Source organism: Pomacea canaliculata, linkage group LG3 (genome assembly GCF_003073045.1).
Source record: "Pomacea canaliculata isolate SZHN2017 linkage group LG3, ASM307304v1, whole genome shotgun sequence".
Lineage (NCBI taxonomy): Eukaryota > Metazoa > Mollusca > Gastropoda > Architaenioglossa > Ampullariidae > Pomacea > Pomacea canaliculata.
The window spans coordinates 16308360-16335463 of NC_037592.1; the positions used below are offsets into that span (position 1 = coordinate 16308360).

General features: G+C 37.4%; 1 protein-coding gene across 1 annotated transcript in view; it reads left to right on the top strand.

The window, feature by feature from the left end:
- Positions 1–27104, top strand: part of LOC112558571 (MAM and LDL-receptor class A domain-containing protein 2-like) — a 45276-nt gene that overhangs the window by 4406 nt on the left and 13766 nt on the right. Inside the window, exons 11-49 of the mRNA XM_025229111.1 lie at positions 118–380; positions 1123–1210; positions 2143–2316; positions 2756–2953; positions 3162–3326; positions 3452–3571; positions 4261–4523; positions 5612–5699; positions 5856–5972; positions 6592–6732; positions 7073–7332; positions 7730–7814; positions 8202–8360; positions 8507–8760; positions 9217–9307; positions 9966–10115; positions 10369–10634; positions 11818–11989; positions 12226–12366; positions 12465–12733; positions 13491–13569; positions 14245–14412; positions 15075–15226; positions 15482–15598; positions 17211–17295; positions 17407–17553; positions 17844–18097; positions 18738–18822; positions 19065–19130; positions 20714–20854; positions 21228–21484; positions 22031–22118; positions 22428–22583; positions 22894–23091; positions 23517–23678; positions 24585–24722; positions 25009–25274; positions 26128–26290; positions 26755–26892. Of these exons, the coding sequence (XP_025084896.1) occupies positions 118–380; positions 1123–1210; positions 2143–2316; positions 2756–2953; positions 3162–3326; positions 3452–3571; positions 4261–4523; positions 5612–5699; positions 5856–5972; positions 6592–6732; positions 7073–7332; positions 7730–7814; positions 8202–8360; positions 8507–8760; positions 9217–9307; positions 9966–10115; positions 10369–10634; positions 11818–11989; positions 12226–12366; positions 12465–12733; positions 13491–13569; positions 14245–14412; positions 15075–15226; positions 15482–15598; positions 17211–17295; positions 17407–17553; positions 17844–18097; positions 18738–18822; positions 19065–19130; positions 20714–20854; positions 21228–21484; positions 22031–22118; positions 22428–22583; positions 22894–23091; positions 23517–23678; positions 24585–24722; positions 25009–25274; positions 26128–26290; positions 26755–26892 (6324 nt within the window). The remainder of the gene's footprint in view (positions 1–117; positions 381–1122; positions 1211–2142; positions 2317–2755; positions 2954–3161; positions 3327–3451; positions 3572–4260; positions 4524–5611; positions 5700–5855; positions 5973–6591; positions 6733–7072; positions 7333–7729; positions 7815–8201; positions 8361–8506; positions 8761–9216; positions 9308–9965; positions 10116–10368; positions 10635–11817; positions 11990–12225; positions 12367–12464; positions 12734–13490; positions 13570–14244; positions 14413–15074; positions 15227–15481; positions 15599–17210; positions 17296–17406; positions 17554–17843; positions 18098–18737; positions 18823–19064; positions 19131–20713; positions 20855–21227; positions 21485–22030; positions 22119–22427; positions 22584–22893; positions 23092–23516; positions 23679–24584; positions 24723–25008; positions 25275–26127; positions 26291–26754; positions 26893–27104) is intronic.

Genomic DNA, 27104 nt, shown 5'->3' on the forward strand with positions numbered 1-27104 from the left:
ATTATATTTTAAGTGATATTCTTGTCACCACAACATTAACATACTACTACTCATAAATTTTCAAGCAGATATTTCACATTTCGCTTAATAATAAGATAAATGCTTCCTGGCTCTTAGGTGGATACTATGTGTACATTGAGACATCAGGAAATCTTCACTATGGAGACAAAGCTCGCCTGGTGTCACCCACAGTGGCGTCAGGGAAATATTGTCTGACCTTCTGGTACCACATGTATGGACAGAGTATTGACCATCTTAATGTTTACATCATGGCTGGTAACACCATCCCATCAACTCCAGTGTGGACACGAGCTCGCAATCAGGGTAATGCCTGGTTCAGTGCAAAAGTGGACCTTCCCACCATCTCCACACCCTTCAATGTAAGTAACTTTGTAAAATAGATGTCAGACATAACATCTTTGAATGATCAATTCTAAAATCTACACACATGCCCACTTGGTAAAGATATGCTCATGTCTAGCTATAGATTGTGTTTCCTTTATTATGACGAATGGTTTCCTAGCAGAGCAAGCCCAAAACAAACTCTTTGCCTCTGAAGCTAGTCCTCAGCTGTGCTTTTCATGGAATAATTGATGGTGGAACTCAACTTACAACTTGCTCTTTTTTTTATGCGTGCTGTCTTCTTAAGGAACCTCTCTCTGCCAATAAACCTCTATCCCCCCCCCTTTTTTTTTTTTAAAATCAATTCTTATTTTCATCATTCACAATTAATCTTATGTCATTCATGCATAATCATTCTTACAGCTGGTTTCTAAGTCAGCATCTACCACATTATGTCAGCTTTAAATTGTTAGATGGAACTGCTAACGTAGTAACCTGTAATTCATTTCATATTCCTATTTTTCTAGTAATGAATCTGAGTAGGAAATACTGCTTAAATGTTTCTGAAAGCATTCACATAGTTTTATTTGAAGAAGCTCTGATTTTTGAAGTCAGATACTTCTGGTGCCTGTTCTAAGAAGGTTTTCCAATACAAAGCTGTATCATGGAGCAGAATGAGAAATAATAAACTGAGCTTATGTACAGGTGTGTGTGAGCTTAGATGATGTCAGTAGCCTGTGATCATATGATGATGTCATTAGCCTGATCTTTCTATTTCAGATTGTCTTTGAAGGTGTGCGTGGCATCAGTTACCAAGGGGACATTGCACTGGATGACCTCAGCCTGAAACCTGGCATCTGTGGTGTAGGTAAGCAAAAAACCAACTCCCCAAAAATATCAGACTAAACATCTGAAAATTGTCAGAATGGATGAATGTCTCTTTCCCACCTTTGAGTCAGAACCTGAAGTTTGACAAATTATAAAACAAATTTCATAATACTTCTTTCATTTTATCATTCATTTTCCTTTCTTTTTGAATTGCCTATGTGCATATACACAGGTGTGTAACCAGCATAATGTTTCCTCTTACTTAAGGATGGGCCAGTTGTGCAAGAAACACAGCACAAAAGAGCTTTTTTGGGTACAGAGCTGGTTTATTTTATCTCCATAAAGTACAAGATATGTTGGTAACATAATTCCTGGTCAGTCCTCTTTATAACACCTGACATGGAGTCTCAGAAACAGTCTTAATGACTGACTTGCAAAAGTTCATCAAGTCCTCTCTCTCTGAATGAAAAGCCAAATCTTTCCCAATCAACTACTTATTCCCCTAACCATTGAACTTTCCAAAACACTGTCAATCCTCTTCATCGTTAGTCATGCAGTCACCCACTTGCCCTCAATATGCTGTGACTTGGCCTTAATAGCAGTGGACCTTTTTCCAGGCCCTCTACACTTTTCTCTTTTCTTATGTTTATTATAACAGGAACATACAGAGCAAGTGACTGTCTTTTAGATGCCTCATTACATAACCTATGAGAGGATATATTCTGTTGTACCATGTCTCCTTGCTTAGCTACAATCTTGAGTGCAACAAGGGTGCCATTATGATTTAGTCCTTACAACTAATTAAATTTTTTCCAGAACATATCCAGCTCTCAACCTATTAAGGCCCCATGATTATCTCTGCTGAAACCAATGGAAGGACTGCTACCTAGCAAAAATGTTATCATTACATGATAGTGGACAATTTATTCTAACAAACTACCAGGGTGCTCCATGTGTTTTCTCTGTTTACAGCTTCCACAACTGGGTCCAACACCTCAAACACAGTCAGCTGCAACTTTGAATCTGCAGATCTTTGTGGGTTCACCCAGGTCCAGGGAGACAAATTTGACTGGACCCGCCTCTCAGGGGTCACATCTACTGCACACACTGGACCTAACAATGACCACACCTATGGAACAATGACAGGTACACATATGCTATTGTTAAAATATGATAACGAAAAGCATTAGTGGTTTGAAATCAAATCCAAATCATTAGTGGACTGTACTTTAATGTCAGTAATATTTTCTAGAAATATTCAAAAAATATTCAAAGCTGAAAAGTGTTTGAAAATGAGATTTGTAAATCAGAGTAGTTTTTTACTTGATGGGCAATCCTGGCTGATATGGATGCATTTGATATTTATGCACTTTACTGAAAGAGTTGAGAAATGGTCTCATTTACAGCGTGAACTTGCAACATTCATCATTGAAACTGATAACACATTTCATTGATGATGATCAGCTGTTTTTGTGTCTACGCTATTCATTCAATTCATGAATGTTTCCATGCATTGTAAGATATCTTTTGTTTTACTGTATTAAATATTTTTTACAAGACAAATAATGTCATTCTATCGTGACAGGACATTACATGTATGCTGAAGCCTCTGCTCCCAGGAAGCAAGGTGATAATGCCTTGCTGAAGTCCTTCCTCATTGCCAAGAACACACAACAATTGTGTGTAACTTTCTGGTATCACATGAGTGGAACAAACATTGGCATCTTAAATCTCTATTTGCTTCAGGGGAATGGAGTGCAAACAAAAATTTGGTCATTATCAGGTAAATGTTTGTAGCCTTGGAATTATGGCATAATGAGACAAAGCTTGACTTGTGCTTCATGTCTTCTCTTTTTTAGCTTTTCTGTGCATATTTATGTATCTATTTATATATTAAAATATATATATTATTGATATATATATATATATTGTTTAATTTACCACTTGTGCTTTTAGTCCTATCCTTTAAAAGAGTGTACTATATGTTTCAGGAGATCAAGGGACATCTTGGCAAAAAGCCTCTGTACTTGTACAGCCACATCCCATACAGTGGCAAGTGGTTTTTGAGGCTATACGTGGCAACGGAGACCTGGGAGATGTTGCTATTGATGACTTCTCTGTTTCTGCATCTGGCTGCCCATTATCAGCTTTTGTTGGTAACCATATGAACCTAAACAGTTTGTGTGCAAATTTATATCATTCATTGTGCATATGCTCCTGCATACAAGTTGAAAAAATAGAAAGATTGTGTGATATCTCTTACTGGAAATTGTTGTTGCAGCAAACTGTAAATTTGACTCTGGCCTGTGTTCATCATGGTCTCGAGATCCCACAGGACAGTTTGACTGGCTCATAGGCTCAGGGAGTCCATTCAGTGATCACACCATGAAGAATGCAACAGGTTATTTCTACCCTCACATTTAATCTTGTGCCTTTATTGTAAACATGGTAGCATTGGTATGTCAGCCACTTAAAGAATTTTCTGTTAACTCTGTGCAAATGCCACAGATGAAGGTTATTGGGTTGCAACATTTTGTTTTTCTAATTACTGGGTAATGTTCAATGCAAAAGACTGAATATTATGAATAGTCCATTTTTGCTCTCAATATCTAATATCAACATGCACAAAAGGAGGTCAAACTCATGGCATCACATTTGTCTTCAGAGATACCTAATTACAGATAGTTTCAGCTCTCCTCTTGGCTATAACTTTGACAGTGTACACATATCCAAAGACCGAACAACTGACTTTACTGTTTAAGATCTCACCCAGATGCATGCAACCTTGTGCCTTCTACTTTGCTGATAGAATTATCATTGTGGATGTGGAAATTTCACAATAAATCTACAGGCTAATGTAGAGGGGCTTCTGGCTACTTGAGGAAAAATTTGTTTAAAAACTTATTTCTATAACATGGGACAGAATTTTCTTCATTTTTCTGCCATTCATCCCTTGTATTATGCTTTTCTTATGTTTACAGCATCTTCTTCTACATGTAACAGTTTGAAAAATATAATTATTCTTTTCTATAATGAATTACTGTGCTTTTCGATAATTCATTGTTATCTTAATTTTTATGCTAAAATTAGGGAAATACATGTATGCTGATGCGTCTTCACCACGTGTGAATGGGGACAAGGGTCGAATTGTGAGCACTATGCTGGCCAATGGATCAGCAAGTTGCTTACACTTCTTTTACAACATGTATGGATCGAGCATTGGGACACTGAAAGTTTGGATTCGCCAGAATGTAGACAGCAGACAGATTGCTCTGTGGGCATTGACTGGACACCAGCAACAAGGCTGGCAGGAAGCAAAAGTGCCCATACCAGCTCAGAAAGACTCTTTTAGTGTGAGTAGCCTTTCTTCGGGTATTCAGCATGTAACTAGTGTACAGAAACTGACTGTAATAGAGCAATACTATTGTGCCATTAGCCTTTGAATGCTTTATTCATTGAAGCATCATTACAGTTTGTGGTCCATGAATCATTGTAGACTCTTTGTAATGCTTTTTCTGTCTGACCAATCTACCCCTCCACCTGAAACCTACATTTTTCAAAAACCTTTCTGAAATCTTATGTTATTCTTTCACCATAGCTACCATCTTCCTATATTTACTACAGATAATACTGTGTACACATTTTATTTTTCATATATTTTTCAGCTTCTTGTTTTATATTTATAGATGTGATCGTGCATGAATGTTTGTAAGCAGGTGCTATGAACTGCTATTTGAAGAGTGGATGCTTCAGAAATACTTTAATTATTATTATAATGTTATAATATTACAACATTATTGTTCCTTTCAAGGTCTGTAAGCATACAAAAAAAGTTTCTTCTGTGATAATCAGTAGTTAATTTGCATTCCTCACTTCTAGGTTGTCTTTACTGATGAGAATGATCTTATTTAGAAAACATCTCATTTAGTAAGTTTTATAAGGTTGATTAACTGTTTTGTAACTTAGTCTTATCAAAATTTCTCTTCCATCTGAAGTGTTCAACACCAATCCCATCTGACTTAAAATTGACTTGTCAGAAGCTTACTGATTAATGTGCTGAATTTTTCCTTGCAAGTTTAAAATATCAAGTGCATGCATTTTATTAATTTCCAGTGAACTTGTGTTTAGAAGGTGCATAGCTTTTTCATTTCTTCCTCTCTTTTACTTCTTATGATGTTGAAGTTTTCACTAGGATATATAATAATTAAAATACTTTTCCTTAAGTTAATTTTTATATTATAACGTACTTATTTGCTGTTTTCACAATGAAGAAAATCCTGTCTTTGTGTTAAATTTGTTGTATTGCATAAAAGGGTGGTGTTGTGCATTTGTGTGTGTGCGCGCATGTGCATACTCTTGTATGTTAGTCATGCATGTGGGTCCTTATCATGTATATGTTCATCTGTTAATACACCTGAATATATTGAATATTACTGTTTAGATCGTCTTTGAGACAATTCGTGGAGCAACTTGGAATGGAAGAATTGCCATTGATGATGTCTCATTTGATAAGGCTTCCCCATGTGGATGTATGTATCATTCAGTGCATTATATAATTATTAAAGATTTAAAATATTTAATGTTATTTCCTCTCATTTTACTGCCTGTACAGCATCATATGTATTGTTGCATAAAAGAGTAAGGTTCAATTAATGTTTTAACATGTTCCAATTTTGCTTGTTCAGTGACTCCTCAGTCAGCTTTGATTGCTCCAGCCCAATCAGTGACTTTCAGACAACTCCAGGCCACATCTTTGGGCACCTCTACCCCATCAACGCCTAGGACTACTGTTCATCCCACAGGTATAAAACAAGCTTAATTTGTTTGAAACAGTCTTAGAATGTCATTTGACCTGGTAATTTGCTTTGGTTTAATAACAGCATTTACAAGTTGAGAGTCAAGCAGTTCTAGCTATAAGTAGTCCTGCTAGGCTTTTAAAAGTGCTTATTGGAATCACAATAGTAGATAAATATTTATAATATACATGTGTGTTTATCCCAAATTAATACAAAAACTCTTCATTACAGCTTAAAAAGACTTTTCCATTGCATCATATTACGGAAGCATTATTATTCTACACTCACCATGCATGGTTGAAGAAATTTGAACACATGTTGAAACACTCGTACATGCCTTTTTCATTCATGCATGCAGATACTCCTATGTTCTTGTTGCACAACACAATGTGTCCATTGGAAATATCTATAAATTTGAGACTATCAATGAAAAGTTTGCTTGTGTTTCTTTAAGAGTCAAGGATTTTAGTTGGTTTTTTTTTTTTTAAGTTTTAAAATAACAATTTTCTTGTGTTTTGTTTCAAAACAATTTTAGTTTTCAGTGGTGTTATGTGTTATGCAGACATTATGTGACCATTACTACCGTAAATTCAGTTTGCTTTTTTAAAAAAATATCTTTTTGCAGGTGGCACCGGTGTTGCTTGTGATTTCACTTTTGACCTTTGTGGCTGGGTTCAGGATCATAGTGATAATTTTGACTGGTTACGCAATAGAGGGGCCACAGCAACACAAGGCACAGGACCCAGTTCTGATCATACCAGTGGAAGTATGTTGACAAGCTGTGTATCTATATCTGCCATTTTTTGCTTGGAAAATAGTTACTGTTATTTATTTCACCATTCATTGCCTTGATTATCAGATAGACGGCTGGAATGCATAATAAGTTTCCAATTTCTTTCTATCTGTAAATTGTATGCATTTTATATGGAGATGTATTTTATGCAAAGTCAAATTTTCTTACTGATAGAAGCATTGGGATGAGAGGAGGAGTTGATGGTGATGAAGATGAGCTTTCTTATTCAGTGGATGTGTTATTTTAGTAGGTTCTGCAAAAAACTTCATTTTCAGTGCTGTGATAAAGGGATCATAAATTGTCTTTGTTCCAGAGGGATACTATGTTTATATTGAAACATCAAATACTACAAACAATGCAAGGGCTCGGCTTGTAAGTCCCACTCTAAATATTCAGTCTGGCCATGTGTCTTGCTTCTCCTTCTGGTATAATATGTATGGGGCAAATGTCAACAAACTGAACATATATTTCAAGAACTCCACTGGAGCAGCTTCACCTGTTTGGACATTGAGTGGTACCCAGGGTCCCAATTGGCATCATACCCAGCTTACTGTTCCTGCTGGAACTCTGCAGGTAGGGACTGGCTTATCTGTGATCATGTGGTGCTGAATGTCCCATTTTTGCAGCCTGGCAATATTTTAGGGCTGTCTTTAAAGCGATATGTAATGGGATTTTGGTTGGGGTTTTTCCCCACATGCTGATATTGAAGATCCTTTTGGGCCATCTAATGCACTGGACAGGACATATAGGCATCAGTCGGTAAGGGTTTGGAGCTTGTAGATTTTATTTGTCACTCTCCAGATTTCAGAACCATATAGTAGGACTGCTGTTGACTACTGTAAATACACCTTTCTTCCTCTATAACATAGCTATTTATACATACTAGGAAAGCTACAGCAGCAGGGAAATGTGTGGTATAAATGATGGTAACAACAATGATGATGGTGATGATGATGATTCTTTTTCATAGATCATAGTAGAAAGTTTGAGAGGAACCAAAGATCAGGGAGATATAGCACTGGATGACTTCAATCTTACGGATGGAAACTGCCTAGGTGTGCTCATGTTTTCTGTCATATTAGATCTCCATTGACTACAAATACAAATAACACAGCTGAAATAAAACTTTTTCTTTAGTAGTTAACTTTATTTGCTGTGATTGTACACTGTACACCCATTAGCATAACTCAGGTGTATGTGAATAGTTAATTAAACTGTTTGCTGTTTAAAAAAAAAATCTATTTAAATGTTAACACTGCAGTTCACTGACAAATACACAGATAACATTACGTTCATCTCTTTTATTAGATTTTAATGTTGTTACTGGTTATTTTTTTGATTTAGAGATCTAGGCAGTAATTGTGCAGTGTGAATGGTGGATTTGCTGCATTATTTTTTGTATGTCTACATGCTTTGTATGTTAATTTTCATATCAACGGCAGGTCAGCCAGGCCAGTTTGCAGTTTTGTCCTGTGACTTCGAGTCTAACAAGTGTGGCTATACTGATGATGCAGAGGACTTTAAATGGATCCGCAAAAGTGGACCTACAATCAGCTCCAATACAGGACCCACACAAGATCACACCAAAGGAACTAGCTCTGGTAGTGATGCTTATAAGTGCTTTGAACAGAATAAGTATATTAAGTAACATTGAATAGTAAAAAAAAAGGACTAAAATTAGTATTTTTCTGCTTAAATCCCACCGGAAAAATTTTAGATTTCTGAATTCAGCATTGTTCATTTTCAGGCTTTTACATTTACACAGAAGCATCCTCTCCACAAAAGCCAGGGCAAAAAGCAGGCCTGATTTCACCACAGGCACCTCCTGGCCCAGCCTGCCTGACTTTTTGGTACCACATGTATGGCTCTCAGATGGGTCGGCTGAATGTTTATGTTCGTATTGGCAGCAATCGAGGTCTACCTGTTTGGAGTAGAAGCTCAAACCAAGGAAACAAATGGAATGTGGCTCAAGTTTCTCTAAAACCTACTAGTACATTCTCAGTGAGTAAATAACCTCTCTAATATTAGTGATCAAGCGCACAAATAAGTTTTCAGATGGCACACAGATCACACACAGTTAAACCTGCTGAAGTCTCAGTTGAAGAGATAGACAATACATGCTATAAACATTTGTATGCATGTTTGAGTGGAAATAAAATACCTGGATATAGCTCTGAAAATGGGATTTTGAAGTGTAAAAATCTCTCAAACAGATTCCATGCAGCTATTTAGGATTTAGGAGTGATGGAAAAATATCACTCCTAGGGCTGTTATAGAAAGCTCATTATATGTTCATCTTTTCTTTAATGTTTTCTTAAAAAGAATCTTGGGAAGTAACTGTTGTCATTTATTCAGGTCTCTATTTTTATATTCAATCACTGGCAAAAGTTGAAGCTGCGAAAATTTAGAAAGTATTAGGTTTTAATCTGGTCTATTTCATTATTGAAAATTTTGCAGCTGGAGTTTGAAGGAGTCTTGGGAGCAGGCGACACATCAGACATTGCCATTGATGACTTAAATGTTACTTCAGGACCTTGCAGTGCAGCTGGTAAGTAATGACCAGCTGTAGCATACAAGAATTATCTGGTCATCTGTAGGACTTTTGTTGAGAGGTGTAGAAAAAAATTCTACAAACTCATGTACTGAATTTTGTCACTCTGCAATGCATGTAAAACAGTGTCTTAGCTGGAAGATTCTTTCTGCGCTAAACCTGGTTCATGCAGTAAAATTAATTTCTTAATTAAAAGTCAGTCAATCTCAAACTGTTTGTTTCTTGGTCATCATCTTTCCATCATTTCACAAACCTATAGCTGATATATAGCTGATTATGGAGTTCACAAATTCAACCTCCCCTACCCCATACCACTTAACTCTTTTTTGCATGCTTGCTCTACTAGTGCTAATACTATTATTTTGGAGTTTGCAGCATTAATAAGAGAGCACAATCAATCAGCTGCAATGTTGTACTCTTCTTCCTAGTTCAGAAACAGGGGTTGTCACTGATTCCCAGTCCTCATTCACCATTTACCAGGTTCAGAAGGATTGCCTTATTAAAACTGATCACATAAACTGCTTTATTTCAGCCTGGCAGTTTTAAATGCGTGTGTGTGTTTGGGTGGGTGAGAATGAGAGAAGACAAGAACACAAGATATGTGGAAACTGATTTCTCATTATTATACATTTTCTTCTATGTTCCTCTCACATAGGTTCTTGCAGCTTTGACAGAGGAACTTTGTGTTCCTTTGTAAATGTCAAGCAAGGAGGCGGTGATGACTTTGACTGGGTGATTCAACATGGAGGTACACCCAGTGCAGGAACTGGTCCTTCTTCAGACCATACAATGGGCACAGCAAATGGTAATTAGAGTTATAAACTTCCTTTATCATGAATGAGAAATATTCAGAAATCAAGAAGCATTGAACAAAATGATATATTTAATTATCTTTTTATCACTGTTTTGATGAATGTTAGCATTTAAATTTTGCCTGATAAAGCATTTAATTTTGTTTTAAATATTCAACTGCACTATGAGGAAAATATATACATTTAGTTATGTTGTTTTTAAATTATTAATTTATTAATGGCAAGGCAATGGTCTTTGAATTCCAGGTTACTATGTGTTCATTGAAGCAAGCTTACCTCAACATAGAGGTCAAAAAGCCTGGCTGCTGAGCGAAAGTCTGGTTAAAACTGGGCAGAGTGTTCACTGTCTTTCCTTCTGGTACAACATGTATGGAATTGCAGTAGGATCACTTAATGTCTACTTGACCAGCAATGGATCTCTGCCAGGTAGGATAATGTGGATGCTGTCTGGTAACCAGGGAAACAAGTGGATGGAGGGAAGATTTCCAGTTGTGTCATCTTCTGATTTTAAGGTGTGTCCATTTTGTTTTGAAAATCGATATATTTTAGTGGTGATTACTACATTTTTTTGGTTACTCTACTCTATATATCAATCCCTCATAGTTCACAACAGTTTCCAATGTTCTAGTCCTCGATGTATCAGTTCCTATCCATGTATACTGACTCACCAACACACCCTCTCTAAGCTTCTTCACAGTGCCTCTTCAAAATATCAGTTGCCTGTAACCATACTCACAGTTCGGCGACTGACTAGCGCATGGTGGTCGCCCTTCGCATCTCTAGTTTGAATACGAGTAACACCAATCACACTTGTAATGCCCTCGAAGCGGTTTTGCCTTTCCCGAGGGGATAGGAAACTCTTTGGTCGCTCCATGTAGCTCAGCGACGGATGACACTCCAAGGCCGTACACGATGGCTATGTCGTGGGAAGTTGGGGGAGTGGGTCCAGCAATCACAACAGCGGTACTCCACGGTGACGTCACGAGGCCGACGGTTGCCCGAGCCCAGGCGTTGCTGGGTGTTGTACCGCAGGCGATCGAGGAATGGTCGTGGGAGTTGATTTAATTCTTCCTACTTCAAAAAGACTTCAACTCAATAACCCCACACCGGTAAAAACCTGTAACTCAAATTTACACTATACTACTGTTCTAAACAATATTCTCCAATCAACATATCTTTCTCTCATATATTCATGTTCACAACTTTAAAATCTACATGAGTTGCATTACAATTCCGTAAGCAAAATCCCAAAAAGATACACCAAAAGGTCAGTATCGCGCCGTATATCCAGAGTCGATGGATACCTCTGTAATCTCAGCTAGGGAGATTTACAGCTCGTGACTCACGCACATCTTCCTTCGCTATCCCGGGCCTGAGTACTATTTCACCCTCGTTCCCGCAAAAAATTCTACGGCGGAAGTGTTCACCAAATACTCAGTGTCACTGGTAACCCTTTTCTTGCTTACATTCTCATTCTCCTGTACATGCTTTCTACTCTTGCAGTTCATAAGTGGCGAAGGGGTTAAACTAACCTTTAAAAAAAACAAAAAAAAAACAACAACATGGAGGCACGGACTGGTCCGTGACATATACCACTTGCTATTTAGGAAACAACTTGAAAAATTTTATTTTCTTTTGATTCTCAAATATTTTTAGATGGAAGGCTGATTAGATGTACTCTGTTTCTTTCTTTAGATTCTTTTTGAGGGAGTGGTGGGTCAAGGTGATCTGGGAGACATTGCTGTTGATGATGTGGCTTACAGAAGTGGCTCATGTGCATACACCCCTTCACTGGCTAGACCATCTTCTCTCAGCACTACAACTACTGCGTCCACAGCCAGGACCTCCCCCATCACAGCTACCTCATGTAAACAATTTGCATGAAAGTGAATAAGACATTTCAAAAAGTTAGCAGAATTATTCTGAAAATATTTTTGCAAAGGAAATGTAAGTTATGTAGTTAATTATTTTAAAAGTGGAAATAGTACTAACGATGATGATAATGAGAAGGACATTGTTGATCTTTATTGTGATGATAGTAGATGAATAGTTACAGATTATGGTGCTGGAGGAAGTATCATTTTATTTTTATTACTTCTTCAGTGGCAGGTACATTTGACTGCAATTTTGAGAGCAACTTCTGTGGGTGGACTCAAGCATCAGACGACCAGTTTGACTGGACACGTCATAAAGGTAGTGCAGGCAGACCTGGCACAGGGCCATCAGCTGACCACACAAATGGAGGTAAGACATTTTCTTCTTAACATTAAGAATTATAATTTTATTGATGGCTTTGGCCACAGATGACAACTTGACCGTTTTTTTTTGGTTTTTTTTTGCAGTTGGGTACTTTGCTTACATTGAGACCTCAGCTCCAAGACAATCAGGTGACAAAGCCAGGCTGCTGAGCCCTCCTGTGACAGGGACAGGAATAAAATGTTTGATATTCTGGTACTACATGTATGGTCCAAATGTCCAAACACTCAATATGTATGTAGTGGGTGATTCCAATCTTGGTCAGCCTGTGTGGACAAGGACTGGCACATTGGGCAGCAACTGGATTAATGCTGCTGTTGATGTAAACATAGGCAACACTCAAAAAGAGTTTCAGGTAAGGATAAACGTGAAAGAGAAAGTAATGCAAAAAAGAAAGATAAACACAGAAGTCTGAATTTTTCATTTTTGTGTGATAAAGATTCCTTGTGACTAGCTCTTTACAGTTCAGTTTCATGCTCATCCATCAGATAGATGTGGTTTTACAACTGTTATGTTTGATTAAACTGTAACGAGTTTAGTGAATTACGCTTAATGCTCATGCATTCACTTATATCAATGGACAAATATACATATATATCAACTTTCTCAGCCATTTTCTCTAGAGTGCCACTGTTAGTAACAGAACAGTTTTATCAAAGAATTTTAAGAAAACCAGGATTTGTTTTTCAAGAATTGTTTGAGAAATATTTCATGCCAGTGTAGATTGATAGCTGACTGTCTTAATCTCATGCTGGCTATTAGAGCAGAACAAAGATAGCTTTGTCATGAATGCATGTAACAGTAGTATCTAAGCTATTTTAAAAAATACAGTTACAAAAGGCAACACAGCATTTGATATGACCCATTCTTTGTACTCTAACCCATTTATTATGGAGGTTGAAATTTTTTAAGTTTTGCATAAAATACATGCATGTGACCTAAAGATATTCAAGGAATAAGAATTTGAAGAGACAAAAAATATTTGTTTCAATAATGAAACATGGGGTATAAATGGATTAATGGATGTGATATACAAGTTTTCTTTGTCCAGTCTTCTAATCCAAGATCTGGGGAGACTTTAGATGTTCATGATTGTTTCAATTTATATGCAGGTTGTGTTTGAAGGAGTGCGTGGAAATGGTCCCCAAGGAAATATAGCTATTGATGACATCACATGGGGAGATGGATATTGTAAGAAAATCAAGCATTTTAACAGAATTTTTATGGACTTTCTGACCTTTAGTTATATTTTATTGATTTCATTATATGATTCTTCAGCAAATCCTTCATCATGCCATTTGCTGTTAGTTTGCTGAAAGGTAGGCAACATTGTAACTACATGAACACTCATGCACTCAGAAAATAAAGGAACCTGTTAGCAGAGGTGACCCACGTGCATCAACATCCTCCATTGCTGGACTTGGCGGTGGGTGGAGGTGCTATGCTACCGGCCACCAACTGCGCAGCCATGAAACACATGGAACACTGTGCATAGAAGGAAACTCAGGAAACTTCATCACATTTCACAGGCCGCACCTAGTCTATCCAAGAGACAGCTTAAACAAGGTAGCTAACACACATCTTAACTGCATGAAGCCGGACAAAAAACTGGAGAAGGAGAACTCAATGGCTGGCAAAGGCCAGATAGTGGGAGGGGTGAGTTGGTTGATTTAGGGTTCTCCCCATTCATTGGTCAGGCCAGACCAATTGTTAGCAGGAATTGAGGTAGCTAGTCGAGATAACTCCATACAGTTATGTCATCTAGGGCAATACAAAGAAGAAACTGTTTAGAAGAATGAAAATACAATACATGTATGTAATATGTAGATTATATTTTATATTTAACATATATCTTTTTTCATGCAGGTAGCAATAATGGCAATGATGGAGGAACCTGTAATTTTGAAGATCCTCTGCTGTGTGGCTACACACAAGAACAAACTGTAGACAAGTTTGATTGGACACAGCAAACTGGCATCACTAGCACTAGCAATACAGGACCCTCCTTTGACCATACTTATGGAACAGCTCAAGGTTATCATGGCATTGACACAAATATTTTGCCCAAAATTTGGAGATAAAGGAAGGTTTATTGCTCAAAATAGGCTATTGATAACGTTTACTGCATTTTTGGGATTTATTTACTGGTGAGTTGAGGGAGCCGATAGCTGAGTGGTTAGAGCACTGGCAACCAAACTGAGAGACACACCAATTTGATACCCATTTAGTGCAGCTCACTTCCCCCAGTCGACCCAGCTGGCTCGAATGGGTATCTGACTCTTAAGATGGTTGGAAAAGGTAAGGTAGAGAGGGAGAGGAGATGGGCACTTCCCTCACACAAAGCTGACCCTGAGAAAAGTGAGGTCTTTAACACCTATCTTCTGATGACCTGAAAAGGGCATGATATACCTAGTTATGAATATTTTGTTTAATAGGTAATCCTTCCTGTTTTCCAAAATTCAGATTAGAAGAATAGTGAAAGAACTAGTTTACCTGTATGTGACATTTAAAAAATCCTCCTTGATAGCAACTAGTAAGTTCTAAGTACTTACCAAATGGTTTTCGAGATCACTACTATAGCCACTTCAAAATCAGCTCCCCAAAAATTGTATATAGTAGTATCCTAGGATATGTGATGCTGTCATATACGAAAATCAGAATTTAAATCTTAGCTCAAATGTATCAATTTTTCTTAGGTCATTATATGTACATCGAGACATCTTCACCACGTGTCCAAGGAGACAATGCTATGTTACTCTCTCCTCAACATATTGCAAGCCAAAGTGATGTCTGTCTGTCTTTCTACTTCCACATGTTTGGGATTGGCATTGGCATGCTGAGTGTCAGAGTAAGTTTCACAGCTTGCTATGTATATGTAGAAGCATGCATCTAGAGGTGTGGGTGTTTTATGTATACATATACAGATGGGTGTGTATGTGTATGTGTGCTTAAGACTGTGGATGTTATGCTTATTAGATTATTAGGCAATTTTACATTTATGGGACGTATTTAATGTTCAGCTAAGTGAAACATCGAGATCAAAAGAGAATAAATTAAAATTTATTTGATTTTAATGTCTTGACTAGACTGTGAATGTTTGCAGCTGAAAACTAACAATGCTTTGGGCAACCCCGAATGGTCATTAACTGGCAACCAAGGCAATAAATGGCATATGGCACAAGTAAATCTTGCTGCATCAAAGCTGACAAGTCCCTTTCAGGTAAGAATTATTTAAAGAAAACTTGTATGTTAAATGGATAGCTTGAAAATAGAACCTGCCTAAAATATTGAAATACTGATGTTACCATCTTTTTTAAGACTAATTTATCATTGTGGTTCACTCAGCAGTGATATCTGCAACAGTGCTTTTCTAAGCTGGAGAGGTGTGGTGGTTCTGTGTACACTAATTTCAACAGAACACGAAATGTATTGGGTTATTGCATTTGGGAGTATATTTACCTTGAAAATTATGTAAAACTTGTGTGTTGCATCATACTATTTTGTGAAGTTATAGGCCTTAGTATTTTTCATGTAAGAAATGTAGATAATCTGTAAGGACTAGACCATATACTATAATACTAGAATCATCTTATATTGCACAGCGCTCAAGACATATAAACAGTAGGATGACTTGCTCTCAAAAATGATGTAATCTGGCAAGGGAGCAGACACTTGCTCTATGTTCTTTTCCAAGCATAACATCTTATAGTACATGAATGCAGAAAGGGGAGAAACTGTTTCTTAATAAACTAACATGGCATATTTTTGTAATTTATGATTTTTTTTTTCTTTTTTTGTGCTGTATTGATCTAGTAGAGGTGCATATAGGCACTTTCACTTCCAGGGAACAGGAAGCATAATATGACCTCAACCCTTTTCAGTTCCATGTCCTGCTTGACTCATAATCCGAAGATGTAACATTGCAAGAATGGCCTGTTTCTAGGTATAGGAGATGAGATAGAGGGTCTGTGCATGCAAGTTTATGCACATACTCGGTGGGCTGTTATGATGGCTTGATCTTGGGCAGTGTGGTTGATCTTGGCAGCTGAAATTTGCTAGCTTGCTGGATCAGTGGGTTGATCCACATAACCTGTGTTCTTTCTTGCTGATCAGCCCTGCAAGTAAGGTTTCAATATCTGGGAGGTCAGTGGTAGGTGTCAACTGGTCGTCCAACATCAGTTGAGGTCAGGTTGCTCCAGTCACAGAATTTATGCACAAATAGAGCAGTGAGAAAGCACATGACAACAGGAGAAAGGGGCTGGCAATTTTCACTGAATGCCATCTTTGGGGAGTAAGAAGGGGTGACATTTTTTAATTTGATAAACAATCAAATTCTATGTTACAATTCCATCCATGATTAGCCACTGTATTTTATCACTCTAAGAAGAGGAGTAACAACTAGTTTTGATAAGGAAATGTGTTTCTTTTATGACCATAAACATTGTTGAGATTATAAGATTACATCTCTTTTTTAACTTATGAGCTCTGTGTGACTGTCTAGTCCTTGAATAAACCATGTGTTGGGGAAAAGGACATAATAGTTACTTCTCTATTATTGGTTTTTATAAATATTATTAAAGTTACAGATTGAAGGATTGGTGCATCTGTTATTTACTCAATGTGCTAGAGATCACGTTCATAAACAGAAAATTCTTCATTATATATGTCTGTGTGTGTGTGTGAACACACAAAAATGGATATTATTGTGGATAATGTAATAGTAGAGAGTAATTTCTCACATTTCTTCTCTTTCACCTGTGTTTAAGCAACATATTTTCATGTGCAATTTTATAGCATATTGGCTGCTTGATTTTGAAGTAATCTAATTTCAGATTGTGTTCGAGGGTATCAAGGGGACCACTTACTTTGGAGATATAGCCATCGATGATGTGGTTGTTGCCTCTGGAGCCTGCTCGTGTAAGTTATTTACATTTCCTTTTGGATCTTTGAAGACAAATTTTGTCCATGATGGAAATCATTTTCTGGTCAAGACACTGCATTAGATCCTGTCACATTATTTTTTTGCAGCAAGTGATGGAAGTTGTACCTTTGAATCAGGACTGTGCACATGGAAAAATCTCCAGTCAGATGACTTTGACTGGACACTGCATCAAGGTGCAACAGACACTGCCAATACTGGGCCATCAGCTGACCACACTTTAAATACAGTAAAAGGTCAGTTTAAGACTATATATATGTGGGTGCATATGCATATTATCCTTAGAAGGCAATTGAACCTATATATAATATAATTAGCAGAAAATCTCAGTTTGACCTGTATGTATACACATATACATGGTGCTTTGGAAAGAGGCTTTTTAACCTTATTGTCTAATTCAACTTTGAGTCTTAAAATTTCAAAGAGTTTGCACCTGGATACCTGAAGATACATGAAGTCTTGCTCAAAATTTAAATGATGGAAAAAATATACTCATTCATAATAAAAATGATCATCTTTTACTTAGGTACCTACATCTACATGGAGTCTTCAAGTCCCCAGCATCCTGGTGATCGTGCATGGCTTATAAGTCAAGTATTCTCACCCACAAAGGCACGATGTGTGACATTCTGGTATCATATGAATGGAGAAAACATTGGTAGCCTTCGTGTGTACGTACAGGTGGGCACATCCAACTACACCATCTGGACACAAAAAGGTGACCAAGGTGATAAATGGATCTTTGGCCAGGCACCCATTTTCTCAAATCTCAACTACTATGTGAGTTTTCTTATTTTTCAGGCATCCTGCTTTGTAAATAACCAGGCATTCATTTATTTCCTTTCTGTTTCTTCATCTTTCTTTCTTGGTTACTTCTTTGAGAGTATTAAGTTCAGTAGTTTGATAAACTCAGTTCTTGTTTCATTACTTCTGTATTGATAGCTTTTAATTGTACATCTGTAAATCTGCATTTATAAATTACTTATATAATGAGCACATTATGTGGCGAGAAAGGTTCTTAATTTATGTAATGATGCTTTGCACATTTTTGAAAATTACAATATGGCATTTGGCCAGTTGGTTACTTTAGAAATAAGTATTATATTTGACATACTTGATATACATTATTCTTACTTATTAAATTGCTACTGTGTGTTTATTTTTCAAATGTAATATTTAATTGTGTGACAATAAAAATATCAAATTGTTTTCATTTGAGGAATGGTCAAGTACAAGAAGTTTATCAAACAATAAAATAAAAACCTTCGGATCCCACATTGTGCAAAACAAATCATACATAGTTGTACTGTTTTAGTGATATATCTACCTAAAATAATTGTTCTGCTCCCCACCAGAAACAGTCTTTATCTGTCATCATAAGCGTTTGGTCTTGTGTCAGTCTCATGGACATGCTTTCCAGATTTTATTTGAAGGAGTACGGGGAAATGGACCATATGGAGATATTGCCATTGATGACATTGAGTTCACAAGCTCGACATGTGGAGGCAAGTGTTTTTTCTCTGGAGTTTAATGGGTACTTCAAACTATTTTATTTGGCATTGATTCATAAAAGTATGATGTAATTTTCAAAAAAGTGTGTTGATCTTTCACACAGTCAGTTTTCTTTCATCTGTTGTACTAATGAATAATATAATGAGAAATCCAGCTCCTTAATCCTAATAATCCTGGTTATTTTAGATTTGATTCATTCTTTAATGTGGGTTATTTGGTTTCGCTTTTGTGTCAGAAAGGGGAGGCCTGAATATTACTGGCACACCTCCTACATTCACAACACCTTTCAGCACCAGCATGGGTCAGTATGAGCTTAATTAATATTAGAATGTCAATTAAATGCTTCAACATAGTTCATACATACTTTTTCTTATATTTCTAGAATTTTGAATGAATGTTAGGCTTTGATTATTTGTCCACTTGCCTTCAGAGAAAAAAAAATTGTCTTGGAAACACTTGTCTAAGTTCACACCCTGGTACGGTGAAACCTCGAATGGCTTATTAAATCAGTTGAGGTTCCTTAGATGATCCACATCTACTTGGATAACTGTGGCAATTCTATAGCTAATACATGCCAACCAGCTCCGACCCGGTGTCACAGCCGGGAAAGAGCGCTTTTATTAGTTCAAAACCAGTCAGGGTTTCGGTCCCGTCCCTTTTGGTGACTCTGGATAACTTAAATTGTGCCAATCGCATGGCCTAGAGCTGGCAACGCATCTTTCAAATGTCTGCCCCATCAAATGTCGATGGTACGTGATAGGCCTACCATGTTGACTACGAGTAATGGAAAATCAGGGTTCGATTACGAAGAGGGAGCATGAGAAATAGCTATCACATCCAAGAAGGCAGGCCCACTCCCAGCTCAGGGAGGTAGTGATGAAAAATAACAAATACTGAACTCTTTTGAGGTTCCATAATTAGAATGAATACTAAAATGGATATGGTCCGGCAAGCAAAGAAATTGAGTGTCAACATACCCGGTTAGTGCACTTTCTTTGTGTAAAAAAATAGCAATTGGGACTTCGTCTGTATGCTCCAATTAAGTTCATGAGCTCTGTCGAGAGCTTGAGAGGTGGGATGTGGTGGGGCTTGCCGGGATGCAATGGAGGGGTTCAGGCGAGAGGAAGACGCTCTTTGGCCACAAGCTATTCTACAGTGGTGAGATGGAAAGACATGATGTGATATCACCTAGGAGTAGGCTTTCTCGTACACAAAAGAATAGCAGAGGCAGAGTTAAATTGGGAAGCTATCTTGAGCAGACACGCAACCATTCGCATAGCTGCCAAACCACAGAACCTTTCGGTGGTTCAAGTTCATGCGCCTCACACCGACCTAGGTAACAACGAGGTGGAGGTGTTCTAAGAACAGCTTGAAGATGCGATTTGGGGGATTCGTGCGAAACCTGGTTAGCAGTGTGGTGAGTGACCAGGTTCCCCTTTTCACGGTTGTAACAATCCAAAGTTACGTTGGTTCAGATCGACATGTCACACAACATGGTACGTGGCATACCTAAGATAGCTATGCAGGGTTCCATTGTGAGCAAGCTTAGAGTAGGTAAACAGAAAAAGCTGTGGCTAGGTAATGGGCTTGAGTGGACTGGACGTCCACTAGGTGAGTTGAACAGCATAGCGATGAATTGGTGCCAGTGGAGAAAGTTTGTTCAGATGTCATGATCACCAACGGTGGGGAGAAGCGGCACCGAGGCGCTCCAAATTGTAAAGTAACTACGACACCTCATCTTGGTCCGGTCAGGTAGCACTAGTCGACACAAGCTAGTTTATCTTCCCATTCAGCAGCAATAGTTGACATAAATAAAACTCTCTTACTTTGCAATTACTAAAATAAGCTGCAATATGATTATTTTTACAAAATATTTGTTTCCAGCTCAAGGAATTTTCAACTGCAACTTTGACACAAACTTTTGTGGTTGGACTCAGGATATTAGTGAACAGTTTGACTGGCTCAGAAACAAAGGATCTACACCTACAGTGGGTACTGGCCCTACTGTGGACCACACTTCCTCCAGTCAGTCTTTTGAATCTTTTTGGTTAAGTTTTATGTCCATTCTACCTTTCAACATTATGAATATATTTATGGTGCTGTCCAGATTTAATAATAATAGAATTTGTAGAGAGTATTTTCCTGTGTGGAGATGAGCTTTCCAAAAGACAAGAACCAATAACTTGTAACTGACAGTGACATGCAGGAGAAAGGTGAATTTCTAGAAGTGAAACTTTAAAGGCTACATTTACAAAATAATTTTGTTCTTAAAAAGTTATTGACAGCCGATTGCAAATGATGATGAAATATTTTCATAAAGACACTAAATTTTGGCATTATTTGTGGAATCGTGTGTTTAAGGGAGTATTTTAGGAGGACACTTTGTATTAACTTGCAGCTGGGTATTATGCCTATATTGAAACATCTCAACCAAGAAAGCAAGGTGATAAAGCTCGTCTGATAAGCCCACAACTGTCTGGATCTGCCAAATGCATTACATTCTGGTATTTGATGTATGGACCCAACGTTGCTGATCTTAACATCTACACCAGGACAGGCCCTTCACAACTTAACAAAGTCTTTACAAGGTCTGGCACACATGGCCCAAGCTGGATAAAGGCACAGGTGGACATGAGTAGTACTGTGCCATTTCAGGTGACTATGTGCATTAAGTTAGAGTGCATCTTATGCAGTCCTCTAGTACCATACAAATGCTGAGACTATCTTTTTCTTTGGCAGGTGGCTTATAAAATTTCATTGAACACTGTTGTAGTTTTTCCTCCTAAGCACATCTGAAGTGTTTCACTGATAATCTTCTGTCTTTTGAGCTTTATATTTAATACTATATTTTAGAACCTTGTAGCTTGGCAGACTTCACCAAGTGCAGCAATCATATAGACAGTTCTGACACTTATAGAAGACTGAAATTATGTTTATGTTTGTTGTTATAATCAACCTATTCTTTTTTTCTAAGTTGACATTTTTAAATATTGGCTTGAATACACAAAACTCATATCAGCAATGCAGGCATAAGGCAAAATTTGTTGTGTAGAATAAGCTGAATGTTTTGAGGTCTTGGGGCTTGGGGTACTTTTTGGTTTTTGTTTGTGTTTTAAGCATGTAAAAATCTATGGGTATGTAATTTAATTAAAATACAGAGATAAAAGAAAAAATTATCAACTAGTGAATATGTCACAATAGGTCATTGTGGAAGGAGTAACAGGCTCTGGCTACATGGGTGACATAGCTATTGATGATATCACCTATACTGAAGGCATGTGTAATCCAGGTAAAAAAAACTATAATCTCATCTTTACCTAAAATTTCTTTGCTTTGTCATGGTTCTCTCTGTATTTTGTAATAAAATAACTTTTAAGCCAGGAGGCAGCTTTTGATAAATACTATCAAATAAACATGGAGAAATTTTCAGTGTTCTAAATAGCATTTTTGTAATGATAAAAAACAAATGTCATCATTAGAGTGGACAATTGTTTTTGCATTCTAAAAGAAATATTTTAACATTGGGTGTTTCTGTTTTAATAGTGATATTATTTATAGGTATTACAATGAAGATCCTATTTAGATGATCCCTTTGCAGTAATGTCTGACGTACTGAGCTGCTCATTTGAAGACAGCTCATTATGCGGCTACAGTCAGGTTAGTACTGATCAGTTTGACTGGACTCTGAAAGCAGGAAGTACAACTACTGTGGGTACAGGGCCAATCAGTGATCACACCTATGGTACAAATAGAGGTGAGTTTGACATCATCATCATTATTTATTCATCCTCACCTGACAGCTGTTTTACTGTTAAAGACATGATGCTCGGAGACATATCCACAATTATTTGTCATGCTAAGAATCAGAGACACTGAAAGAGAAGGTCTGTCACTCAATGATATAGTTCAAATATTTTGACCTTCATGGAAGAAAATCTCAAAAGTTTTTACCTTGATGTAAAGTAAATGAGGAATGAGAAGTTAAAGCATATGAGTTTTAATACTTTATAGCAAAAGATAAAAATGCAGCTACTTTACTGACTGCTCACATGTAACTTTTTCAGGTCATTATGTATACATTGAGACATCTGTGCCTCAGCACCCTGGTGACAAAGCTCTGTTGATCTCCCACTTATACACTCCTGGAAACACTAGCCAATGTCTGGAGTTCTGGTACCATATGTTTGGAAATACAGTTGGCACACTGAATGTCTACTTTATGAACAGTGGTATCATGGGCAACCCTGTCTTCACACTATCTGGTATCTTGAAAGTTAACTCATTGGAGAGTGTGATTTTCTGAATAATTCTGTCCGCTGTTATGTTACTTTGGAATGACCAAAGGTTCTATAATGTCAATAGTTACACTCAAGACCTAGTATTTTAAGGACTGTAGCAACATGGAACTCATTTTTGTTTGAGTTACCTATTCTCAGTAATTGCGTTGATTTAATGTATTACATTGCCATGCAGTCTAATGTTTTGATACTATTACCTATGGATAGTGTAATATTTAATTTAATTGTTTAATTTTTTATTTACTTTCCAGAGGTCCTTTAGGACATTATATTACTGAACAGTTTCCTAATATTATTTATCTCCTGCCATCATTTACCTTTGCAACAGACGAGATTATCTGTAATTTTGTTTTCTGTTAAGCTGTTTCTCACAAAGATATTTTCTACAGGCAACCAAGGCAACCAGTGGGTGAGAGCTCAAGTGGGTATTGGACAGATGAATGGCCAGCCATTCCAGTTAGTGTTTGAAGGGATTGTTGGCAGATCCTACCTGGGAGATATTGCCATAGATGATGTGTCACTCAAGACTGGCACTTGCAGTCAAGGAGCAGGTGCAAATTATCAGCTTATTAAGTATCTTTATAGTTTTGAGAGTTTTAAGAAAAGATTTTTTTAGAGTGCAACTCTGGGTGTTTTCTCTTTGTGTTGTGTGTGTAGACATGTGCATGCCTGTCCATGCATGTGAGGGCATGTAAATGAATGCACGCCCATTTGAAAGATTTCCATGGTTTGGTGCAGGTGTAAGTTTTCTTGCTGATATTTGTCTCATTTGTATTCAGCCCACTGAACTTTGCATTGAGTCATTGTAGCTATAGATTACAGTACATGTTACCACACGACCACACATCCCACTTGTGGTCACTTGGTAGAGATAATGGTAAATGCATAGTCTTAATTGTGGCAACCATTTACTTGTCTCCTCATATATTGATGCAAGCAAGGAAAACTGCGACAACTACTAACTGAGGTGGCCTTGGGTTCTCCTCAGCATGCTTTGAAATTTCCACTGATTGGGCTGTGACTTGAGACTGCCTCCCTGTACTCTTTCTAAGCTTCTTTCTCCTAACTTCTTCTGCCAAACTTCTCCCTCTCCTTTAATAATTACTGGAGGATTCTTGAGTGTTAGGCCATATTAGGAGTTGTATTACTTGAGTTTGCCAAATGGTAGGTTGTTTGGAACATTTTACAATGACCCCCTCCAATCCCTCTACACTTCTACACTTACCAGACAGCAACTGACCAATTGGCCTTAATCTGGCATGTAAGCCTCTACCATGTACAGCTAAATTCTAGTTACATAATGTACCATGCTTGGTTATTATCTGGAGGTACATAAGACTGGGAAAACAAGTGGCACCCATTTTGAAATAATTGTTTCTTTGCTCATAATGTAAAGGTCTTGTAGCACATAAGGATGTTTCAAAACATGTAATGACTTGGGGTTTTTTTCTACACAGCACGATGTGACTTCCAGATAGATATGTGTTCTTGGACCAATAGTCAGAGTGATGATTTTGACTGGATCATGGGGAGTGGAAAGACAACAACCACTGGTACAGGACCATCTGTTGATCATACACTCAACAGTGCAAATGGTTTGTTATGTTGTTTGGCGTCTCTTTTTTGGCGATGAAATATTCATTATTTTCTATTTATTTACACAGATTGTTCTGAGTTTTTTTTTATATTAAAATTTGGTACATTTGGTTATCTTGTTTACATTTATTAATTATTGAAACTTTAGTTTTGCAGTAGCATGAATTTTTCTTATCTTGTTCAGATGCTATCCTTTCCAAGTAATCTCAAAATGAGATATTAAAAGCATTAAGATTTTTCCTTTTTAAATAGTGTTCAGTTTACTGAATTTACTGTTCTTTCTAGGAACATACATATTCATCGAAACATCAACACCTGTTATACCAGGTCAACATGCTGTCCTTCAGAGCTTCTTGCAGTCTCCAAGTCAGCATGCTCATTGTCTAATATTCTGGTATGACATGCATGGAACAGACATTGGTACTTTAAATATATGGATCAGTCCTCAGAACTCCACAAATCCTTTTGTCATCTGGACCTTGTCTGGTGACCAAGGAGATAGATGGCTGCAAGGAGCTGTACCTTTACCTGTAGAATCTACAACTTACAAGGCAGGTTGAATACTCTCAGTTCCCCTCTTCCCTACATGCAGTTTGAGAGTTATATATTCCCCTCCCTCTAGACATACTCTGTAATGAGCTGTGTGGTTGTGTGTGATTGTATGTGCAAATGTGTACAAATGCACACCAAAGGGACTAAGCAGAGCAGCAAAGTCCCCATATTTCAAACCATTTGACGCTTTCTTGGCAGAGTTTTGTAGTGAAGCCCTTAGACAAGGCATCACATGACACTGTAGCATAAGTTCCTCCTAACCCCTTTCTAGCAACACACCAGACTGTACCTTACAGTTAGTCTTTTACAGTACTGTAATATACTGTCATTTTTATTTTCCTGTACAATTATTCAAGGTCTGCATAAAGAAACTGCATGTGTGAGCTGGTTTTTGTGTATTATATCAACTTCTCCATTCCACTCAAGGGGTGAACAAATGAAGTCTGTGTTAAAATCTAATGGTTGCAGCAAATCTGATTGATTACAAAACTATTGCAGAACTAATCTTCCTTTCCTTTTTTAACATCTTTTTGATCGCTCACTAAAGAGAGCAAGTAATCAAAGATGGTTGCACTCAGGCAAATAGGTGTTCACACATAAAAACATTCTCTTAGATGAACAAAGAACTTTTTAGAATGCTGGCCATGTGACCATACGAAATGTGCCTTAGAAATAATGTCATTTTTTATTGTATATCATATTTAATGTTCACATAAGATTTCGTGAATTTACTGCCCCTAAAGCAACCATCATGTAGGGGAATTTCTGTGAGTTAGGTCTGTTATCAAGCTGACGGGATCCTTTTTGCAGATAGTCTGAAAATATTAACATCTTTGTTTTTGACTACTGCAGATTTTGTTTGAAGCAATCCGTGGAAGATCATATACAGGGTACATTGCTCTGGATGATATTAATATCAATGGCACAAGCCCATGTGCAATCCAGCCATCTCAAGCAGCGCCCACCACAACAGCTCCTTTTGTAACATCCTCTGCACCACCTGGCGTTGTACCTAGTAAGATCACCATTTTTTTTTTATCCTAGGCATAATTGCTTGAGTGTTTTTTTTTTATACATAAATTTCAGAGGATGCATGACCTCTTTGTATACTTATGTGCATGAAAAATGGGGTGTTAGTAGTGGTGCAACCTATCTCTTGTGTATTATACAAGAGATTATACAAGAGGATTCCTTCTGTCACTAGTCCCTTGATCACTTATTCTGCCACCATGAAAAGAAACAAACATGCTTATGTACATCTGTGCATGGTTCTTGTATGCGTATGAGCATTGTGTTGAAGGGATTTTTACTTCTGTTTAGATTACAGAGAAAGGGTTAGAGATAATACTTAAAATCTTAAGCTTCTGTAGAGTTCGATTATTTTATTGGTTATTATATGGAGAGAAAGGGCAGTTAGTGATTAGAGTTGTAAAAAGCACATATAGCATTTAGCAGATGACACTTTTTATGTCATGGCAGCCGGATTCAGCTGTGACTTTGAACAGAATTTCTGCAGTTGGCACCAAGACAAGACTGATACCTATGACTGGATACGTATACAGGGACCAACAGCATCTCCTGGCACAGGTCCAGATGCTGACCACCATGGCGACAAAAGTGAATCTTTAGAGCTCAAGTTTTTTTGCGTAGATTTCCATCTTTGAAAAGGGTTAAGAATGCATTTATTTCAAAGTGAGCTTCTATGTCACTGAATTCCAAGACGCTGTGAACAGTTGCACTTAATGTCCCTGTTACTAGGCTTTGGAACTTTCTTGCTAAATTCCCTAACACAAAAGTGCCCTAGATGCCTAAGTGATTGAGTTTGTTTC